The sequence below is a fragment of the Oncorhynchus kisutch genome, linkage group LG3 (genome assembly GCF_002021735.2).
Source record: "Oncorhynchus kisutch isolate 150728-3 linkage group LG3, Okis_V2, whole genome shotgun sequence".
Lineage (NCBI taxonomy): Eukaryota > Metazoa > Chordata > Actinopteri > Salmoniformes > Salmonidae > Oncorhynchus > Oncorhynchus kisutch.
The window spans coordinates 49,520,202-49,529,930 of record NC_034176.2 but is presented as its reverse complement, the minus strand read 5'-3'; the positions used below and the strand labels follow the sequence as shown (position 1 = coordinate 49,529,930).

The 9,729-nt window shown below is 39.9% G+C and overlaps 1 protein-coding gene across 1 annotated transcript; it reads left to right on the top strand.

Moving 5' to 3' along the window:
* The first annotated feature begins 5,704 nt into the window (after positions 1-5,704).
* LOC109884372 (dickkopf-related protein 1-like) lies at positions 5,705-8,828 on the top strand. The gene is made up of 4 exons (XM_020476338.2): positions 5,705-5,913; positions 6,051-6,170; positions 8,272-8,353; positions 8,426-8,828. The coding sequence occupies exons 1-4, from the start codon at positions 5,803-5,805 to the stop codon at positions 8,710-8,712; spliced, it is 600 nt and encodes a 199-aa protein (XP_020331927.1). The 5' UTR covers positions 5,705-5,802; the 3' UTR covers positions 8,713-8,828.
* Positions 8,829-9,729: the final 901 nt, after the last annotated feature.

The following is a 9,729-nucleotide window of genomic DNA, read 5'->3' as shown; positions in this document are numbered from 1 at the left end:
AGTTATGTTGTTTTTAATGCAGGTGCACCTGTACAGTGGAACAGTGAGGGTACATAATAATGTGAATTATTAAAAACTGAAAGGTTAAACTGCAGTTGAAGGGTTGGGGAGGGAGAAATGTAACCACTCTCAAATTCATAGACAAAGCTATATGCAACTACTGACATGAGATCAAAATTATAATTTGAACCATGTTTTGAGGCTACACAGTGTTTGTTTACAATTACATTGTTTACAAACAATTTAGTAAAACAAGCTTAGCCCCTACATGTTGGGTTCTGATGGGAATAACAGTTGCTCAGGAGGCATTTATTTTATATTTTCAAGAATAAATGGTTATATCACGAATTCAAAAGTCCAAAATGTACCAATCACAGATTGCCCTTTTAAACAGAACTGCTAACATTACATAATTTAATTCTGCTGCTCTATCATGTGTAAGTGGTAATGTCATTCCTATATCTACACAGAGAAATACCTGCAATGGATCTCAGAAAAATAACCAGAATAAGGAAATACTTGCTCCTGTTGATGACAAAAACATAGAGAAAAGTAAGAAAGCTTGGAAAAGGATAGCCTGGTCCCAAACTGTGTGTGCTGCCTGCAACTCTTGCAGTTCTACATATCTGAGTGTGGTACTAACTGTCCTGTTCCCTCTTCAGTGGCAGAGATGGCCACATGCGTGCGCTCTGGAGACTGTGAGGCAAGGCTGTGCTGCGTCCGCTATTTAACAGGGAAACGACGCATCCCAAAGGAGGGAGAGGCCTGCGTACTGCGAGGAGGACGCTCTAAACTGCGTAGAAATCTTGAGTACTGTGACTGTGCACATGGGCTAACCTGTTGTGCCCAGGCTGAACACCCCAAGAACCAAGGAGTTTGAGGGGTATTCCCTTTTGAGGACACAAGCTCAAGTAAACAGTATATGATAAAATATGATAAAGATGATATGACATATTTTCTATTCAACAAAAAGGCTGGAAAGGATTTATATGCTTTCTACATATAGTATAATCAAATTATAAAACCACATACTATAAGATTTCACCTTCTTTATAACTGTAAATTACATATTTGTATGTTTAGTGTTAAAGAAAATGTGCATATTTTCTAAAGGTCTCACTTGATCAAAATATCTTCCCCCACCACTTTAAACATCACAAAAAGCTGTGGCTTGGTTTCCTGAACTCGTTAGGAACTCACCTTTCATCTCATATTAATAATGAAGTTTTTTTTGTAAAATTCTGAAATCCACAGCACTCTCCCCTCTAAAAGTAACATGTGAATCTAAGAGAGATAATTCCTCTATTGCTTGAATTATTAGTTTTGCATAAATGATAGTCATGTACTGTTACTATATTTCTGTCAGCTTTAAATGTACCTACTACTAGTAGAATTAGTGTTGTGCAAGGTTTTTTAGTGGGGTATGGAGTAGGCTTTTCCACTGTGTTTTGATAACTGAAATTCACCTGGAACTGAGCAGGTGCCATCGCCTACTAGCTCGAGGGTAGGTTTTTAAAAAGGCAGACCTGAATAAAACAGCCCTAGGTGAGCTGCCTGGACCAATGCATGTTCACTCTCCCTGTGTACACATATATGATGTACACATCATATATGTGTTTATGAAAGAGAGAGAGAGAAACATTTGATCAAAATCCCATTTTATTTGTCAGATGCACCAAATACAGCGTGTGTAGACTTGACCATGACCAAAGTGACCAAAGTGACTAAGGCATCAGGATAGATAATAATAAAAAGTTATTTTAGGTAGATATGTACATGAAGGCAGGGTAAAGTGACTAGGCATCAGGATAGATAATAATAAGGTATTTGAGGTGGATATGTACATGAAGACAAGGTAAAATAACTAGGCATCAAGATAGATAACAATAAGGGTAAAATAAAGAACAGACTAGCAGTAGCATATGATGATTGTGAAAGTATGTGTGTGTGTGTGTGTGTGTGTGTGTGTGTGTGTGTGTGTGTGTGTGTGTGTGTGTGTGTGTGTGTGTGTGTGTGTGTGTGTGTGTGTGTGTGTGTGTGTGTGTGTGTGTGTGTGTGTGTGTGTGTGTGTGTGTGTGTGAGTGTGTGTGTGTGGCATGTGTGTGCTATCTGCGTGTGCTTATGTAGTGTAAGTGAATGTGTGGGTTTGTGTGAGAGTGTCAGTGTAATGTTTAAGAGTGAGTGTATATATAGTGCATATATAGTCTTGTGAGTGTGCATAAAGCCAGTGCAAGATAGGGTCAATGCAGGTCGTCCGGGAAACCATTTAATTAACTATTTAGCAGTCTTATGGCTATTTTCGCAGTCTCATGGCTTGCGGAAATAAACTGTCTCGGAGCCTATTAGTCAGAGAGAGTCGATGCTCCAGTACTGCTTGCCGGACAGTAGCAGATTGAACAGTCTATGTCTTGGGTGGCTAAAGTTTTTGGCAATTTTTCAGACATTCCTCCGACACCGCCTATTATAGAGGTCCTTGATGGCAGGGAGCTTGGACCCAGTGATGTACCACCCGCTGTCCGCACCACCCTCTGTAGTGCTTTGAGGTTGAGGGCAGTGAATTTGCCATACCAAGCGGTGATGCAGCCAGTCAAGATGCTCTTGATGAAATGCAATTGAGATTGTGTTATCTGTGGATCTGTTGGTGCGGTATGCTAATTGGAGTGGGTCCAGGGTGTCTGGGATGACGGTGTTGATGTGTGTCATGGCAGGTTACCTTGGAGTTCTTGGGAACAGGGACAATGGTGGTCAGCATGAAACATGTTGGGATTACAGACTGGAAGAGATTGAAAATGTCAGTGAAATTTGTCTGAGAAATAGCCCTGGTATTCCATCTGCAGCCTTGCGAGTGTTAACGTGTTTAAAAGTTTTGCTCACATTAGCCACAGAGAGTGAGATCGCACAGTCATCCGGAACAACAGGGGCTTTCATGCAAGACTCAGTGTTGTTTTTCCTGAAAGCGAGAATTATAGGCATTTAGCTTGTTTGGTAGTTCTGCATCACTGGGCATCTCACAGCTGGGGAGCGCTTTGTAGTCTGTTATCGACTGCAAGCCCTGCCACATCCTACAAGCGTCAAAGGCCTGTGTAATTGGATTCCACCTTCCTCCTATATTGAGAGAGAGCATGTTTGGAATGGTAGAATCAGGGTAATGGTAAGCATATAGTTGGGTAATCTCATATTTTCCATTGATGCACAACATATCTTAGGGTATGGAAAGCCAACCCTGTCATATAGAATGCAGGGGCTCTAGCTAGAGGTCTACGCGGGAACTGCAGCTTTTCATACCGCACCCGCCGACACCCTGGCTTTCTGTCCAACTACCACTAGCTACCTGAAAAGCTTTATCCGAACCCAACCACAGTCCCACAATGTTATTTTAGGCATATGTGATGCAGCTCACTTGCGAGCCATCTTCGCAGCAATTTTGCGTCCTATAGGCAATATCAAAATGCCCAAAATAACCTAAGGCATCGGTTAAATTACCAGAGATTCTCACGTGAAATTTTCCCTCTAAATTGCGCGTGCACGGGTGCGCAGCTCTCCAGGGACTGCTGCGCAAAAGAAAAATCTGCCCTTGCAGAGAATCATGAGAACTTGAACTTCCCACAACTTTCTAGTTTTCCCCATTAGTTAACACAATTAACGTTTCCCTTTACTGTGGGAATTGTGATCGAATCAACGTAATATTAGCCATAACCAATCAGAGCTGTAGTAAGCCTATATGCAAATATACCATTGCCCTATATGAAGTTGTGCCATTCATTTTGAACTGGGCTGTTTTACAACATGAGTGGTTGAGATTATTATGTGCTTGTTTTGAGATCAAAGTTAGAGCTGCATGTAGCCACGTGTGCACATTTGTTCATATTATTTTCTAGTTAGTGAGTTATTAGCTCAGTTATAGCTATTTTGTAGTCAGCAATGGGGGAGTGGTTGCTTCCTACAAGAGCACAAAAGTATACATTTCTAGCCATCTTTGAAAAGCAGTCAGGTCTTAAAGGGGCAGTGCCGAATAATATTAGAGGGAACATTGCTCACGTGGCCCATTATTAGGCTATAACTATTACTGAGTTTTATCAGCCAATAGGCTAGAGGTATTTGTAGATACTTGCACTTTAGCTACTTTGTATACTTTTTAGGAATGGGGTGGTTTTAAGAAGGAAACACATATGGGTGATCAATATTTACTTCTAGGCAATGTAGTAAACTATAGCCTAATCATATTCATGAAGAACATTTCCTTGGAAGGATAACTGCCGTGATTTTCGGCCCATGCATAAGCTATCGCCTACTCTATTCAGCTGAGACCACATGAGCACCTGATCTCTCGCTTGTGGCTACTGAATATAAAGCAGCAAGAATGATGAGAGCGGACACTTGCACTTGCTCTATGTTATGTTTTGCATATAGAATAGAATATAGGCTACCTTTTAGGAGGACAATTTGCAGACGGAGACAAATGAATAGGTAATCAATATTTATTGAAAATGAAAAGGCGCTCACTCACTATGTGCGCATTGCGCCTTTTCCATTTCAATGATGATTGTAAAAAATAATTACAACTCGATGCAAGTTGGTTGGGCGCCCTCCACTTCTTTCCATTATCAATACTTATTTACAAACATTGTAGTAAACTATAGTCTAATCATATTTAATGTAATTTCCTAGGCAAGATAACTGCCAAGTGAATATCCGCCCATGCATGGGCAGCCTACTTTATTTCATTAGGACCAAACATACAAGGCGCGCTGGTTCTTGCAAGCCCATCTAGGACAGAAGAGGTTAGCTACTTCACTTGAAGCAGCGAATTCTGAGAGTTTGTGAATAATAATGTGCTTTGAATACAGTAAAAGGCTAACATGCAAATGAGAAAGATGTCAGTTTCCAAATAACAAAAATATTCCAATTCCTAAATTCGATGTCTGACCACCCGCTCCCAAACGCACATTGATAAAATGACGACAGTGCCACAATGATCTCTGTCGGTACCTGCAGGTCTCAATGCAACTCCATGCAGCCTGAAATAAGCCAATTTGGGTGGGGAGAAGATTGCCAATGGGTGCACAGTGACTGTTCATATATGATTCAATATATCGCCTGATGATATGGATGATTCAATATATTAATTTTACATCATAAAAAGTAGACTCATAATATCATGTATTTACTGTAAGCATTTATAGACAAAATGGACAGAATCAACCCCTCATATCAGTCCTCTGATCTAGTTATTATTATTACATAAGTGATATACAGTATAATGATTTCTCACCATCAAACAGTTGACAATTTACTACATTTCCCCCTATAGCCTACACTAGTCTAGTTCTAAAGAGAGACGCTTACCATATGTTCCGGTTGGCCAGAATGTAGCTCTAATCCATGTCAATTGATGCGTTTTGTTCAAAGAATATTTCTCATTCATTAAACATATTTTTCAAAGGGCCTCTGTGTGTTGGGAGAAGGAATTTGTGTGGATTTTGGTGTGCAATGAAAGAAGTAGAAGCTTTATGCTGTGCGGGTGGGCCGGTGTTTTCTTATTTCTTTTGTGGTTTTGTTCTATCTTAAGTTATTTTCTAGTATTACATTTTGATTGATTATTGCATTGTAGGGTTTTGATTTGGCAAGAAAGGCATTTCACTGTACTTGTGCATGTGACATAAATAATTTACATGTGAAACTTGTAGGGTTATAAATACTAGGATACACCTGCTCTGCTGAAAGGAAAGCGGGTTCGTCTTCTGTATTAGAGATTTTGCTATTTACAACAGCTGGATATTGTGTCGTTTTGTTTGGTCTACAATGTGGATACCTACGATCGCTTTGCTTTTCATGTGTTCTCACTGTTTTGTGCACAGCCTCGAATCAGATGTAATCCGAACCTCTAAAGAAGTGATGGATCTATTGGAACAGGTGAGAGCACCTGCAGTGGAGTGACCAGTGATGCTTAGGCTACGTTTTGCAGCTGTGTGGATTCAAGTGTTTCAAGTGTCATTCAAGTGTCTCTTTTTTCAGATTGAATTAGGCCAATGCTTTTCTTCGTAATACAGGTCCCGCACAGTGGAACGGTGGGTGTACAGAATAATATGAACACACGTCGCATCAGGCGATCTTCTCCTCGCCATCACATCAGGCCATCTTGTGCTGATCAAGAACGCAGTCCGTCAACGGTGAGTGTTGTAGTGTGTGTGTGAGAGAGAGATAAGAAAGAAGGCATCTGAGAATGTTATCACTGGGTAGTCCAATTAATTCCAAAATAAATAATAGAATATGTTTCTAAATACTTCTACATAAATGTGGATACTACCATGATTACGGGTAGTCCTGAATTAATTGTGACAATGATAAGTGAGAAAGTTAGAGGCATAAATGTCATACCACCCCAAAATAGGATAACTCACAAGCTTGATGTAATAGTTGCAAGCTAGTAATATGGGACCAAATAATAACTTTTGACTACTGCAATACACAATATACTTCTGTTCCTCTAAAATGGGTGGACTATATACAAAAAGTGCTGTAATTTCTAAATGGTTCACCCGATATGGATGAAAATACCCTCAAATGAAATCTGACAGTCTGCACTGTGACCTCATAACTATTGTATCATTTCAAATCCAAAGTGCTGGAGTACAGAGCCACAAAATACATGTAATTAACCATTTTTCCATCCAACCTTTTTGTGCGAGAAAGTAGCTACATGTTCCGATACAAAATGTGATGACAGGCCTGATGGAAACAGAACATTTTTCGGTAAACTTTCCAAATGTGGACAAAACAAAATACGCTAGACAATGGGTCCTTTTTGTGTCAGCAAAATTTATGATTCCAGAAATGTTGGTGGAAATGATTTTATGCGCAAATATCGATATAATAACCATCATATCGAAGTAAACTTGGACTCACGTGATGACGTGTGGTTCTCCATCTGCGTACACAGTTTATTAGGCTACAGATGAAAAGTTAAGATGAACTTCACAGGGTGGTGAAAGTGCAAGGTGATGAGCTTGATGCTCCTTTCCAAGAAATAACGAGGGTCTTATTCTGGTGACATGATCATCGATGCTTGGCTGCCATTTGACAAATACAAATAACCAGGCTCTTTTTTATATAACAATCTCATCAAGTGGGCTATAAGTGTATCTGCGTGCTGTTGGCAAGAGCACACGTGCCAATACCAGAGTTAGCACACTCGCTATGTAATGGGAAAAAATTGTGAGAAAACCAACCGTTTTCATTTGGTACATTTTTAACCGCAAATGTATTATTATGTCACCACGTCATCACTCACATACTTTTATCTGGAATAAGTCAATTTTATGGAAGTGAAGTGAAAATACAGATATTGTTTTTCTGAGGGATTAAAGGAAAGTACATACATCTCTCATGTCCATTTTTGTATGTTCATTTTGAGATCGTTTCCTTTGAAGAGTATCACTCTTCCTCGCTCTTGTTTCCCGGTTCCATGTCGGGATCACCGTTAGCTTTGGATTCCGACCTCAAGCTCAGGTTGGCAGAACTGATAGGTGGTGTTACACTTAATTTGGTCTTTCCTAGGGGTTTTAAGGTGGTGTTTCTGTAAAGCTGCATTGTAAGCAGCCTTTTACAGTTAAGAAATGAGTGAGTATTGTTAAAATATTGATGTTAGAATATTCACATTAAAATGTGTCACCAATTGAATGGAAACCTAGCGACTGTCCCAATACCTTTGGAGCTTACTGTTTATGGTGTGACCTTATGTGCCACATGACCTCTTAATTAAAACTGAAAGCAGCAATCTGCAGATGAAGGGATGGGGCTGGAGAAATGTAACCACTCTCAAATTCATGGACAAAGTAGTGACTTCCATGAGATCAAAATGACAGTTTTAACAATGTTGAGGCTACACAGTGTCTGTTTAGAGTTACACCGTTACAAACAATAGAGTAAATAAAACAAGCTTACATGTTGGGTTCTGGTGGGGTATGACAGTTTAACTAAATTCAGGACGCATTTATATCATATTCTTCAAGCACAGGAGGTTGGTGGCACCTTGATTAGGGAGGACAGGCTTGTGGTAATGGCTGGAGCGGATGAGTAGAATGGTATCAAACACATTTCTATGTGTTTGATGCCATTCCATTAGCTCCATTCCAGCTATTATTATGAGCTGCCCTCTCCTCAGCAGCCTCCACTGTTTCAAGAATAAATGACTATATCATGAATTCAATCCTTTAATTGTGCTGCTGAGTGGTAATGTGTTAAGTGGTAATGTCGTTCCTATATCTACAGAGAAATACCTGCAATGGATACCAGAAAAAGAACCAGAGTAAAGAAATACTTGCTCATGATGATGACGGCAACATAAGGAAAGGTGTGTGCTGCCTCCAACTCTTGCAGCTCTGCATATCTGAGTGTGGTATTAACTGTCCTGTTCCCTCTCCAGTTGCAGAGATGGCCACATGCATGCGCTCTGGAGACTGTGAGGCAGGACTGTGCTGCGTCCGCTATTTAAAAGTGAAAAGATGTCAACCAATCCCAAAGGAGGGAGAAACCTGCCTCCTGCGAGGAGGACGCTCTAAACAGCGGAGGAATCTTGACCGCTGCAACTGTGCACCCGGGCTAATCTGTCATGCCCAGGCTGAAAGACCCAAAAACCAAGGAGTTTGTCAACCTAAACTGAGAGAGAACGGGAGGAGTGCTAGAGACACTCAGGCAAGAGAGAAGATGTAGATGACTCAAGCCTTTCTTTTACTCAAAACATTTCACTCAATAAACTACTGTTGTAACATTCTTTGTTTAAAATGTTAAAAGCAATGTAGGCTTTTGTAAATGTATATTTCATTCCATACAAGCTCCGGTGGTCTACTCTTTGTTTTGATGAGCCCCTCACCTAATCTTATTCATCTTTATAAGACAAATCTGCACATTTCATACCTTCCTTGAATTTAATGGCATCTGGTGCCACCTCTCAAATGGTCCAGACCTCATCATCACAATGTCCACTAGTGCCATCTATTGGGTGAAGATTATAAGCAACAAATTGACAATATCTGAAAAGGGCCCGAGGCTAGGGTTTTGTAGCCTGGAATCCACAATGATCATCACCGCTTCAATATTGTTTCATGTTATTGATTCAGTCTGGACCTGCACCAAGAGGGATACTCTGCCCTAAATATAAAATAGCCAGTCCAGTCAGTGACCGATCAGAATCTAAAAGTGGGTTTAACACAATACCACGTGGCAAAATGCTGCACTTTAAAGGCCAGTGTCGTGTCTTTGGTATCATTTAAAGTGAAGACTGTTATTTTATCAAATCAATTCTCTGTAATTATTATTACATGACTAAACTAATCACGTAAATGTAATAACTAGGAAGCAGGGGCACCACATAAAATCTTTATATCACAAAATTATAATTTTCCAAATATAACTAAGATATATTCATATCTGAAAAATTAGTCTTCTATTAATGAATTATTCTTTACCTCACGTCAGTCTCATTCCAAACAGCGTAAATTGTTGGGTACCTGCCCATACACCAATTGGCTTAATCATTTATTTACTAACTAACTAATTAAATAATCACAGAAATGCACAAACAAACAGTAGATATGTTACTAACAAATGGTAGGGATGATTCCCTAGTGGGCTAAGTCGATATGACGGCTTGGTGGACAAAGGGAAGTGGGTGTGGACTGAGAAAGAGCAGGAAAGACAAAAAGGATCACTGCACACAGTTGACAACTA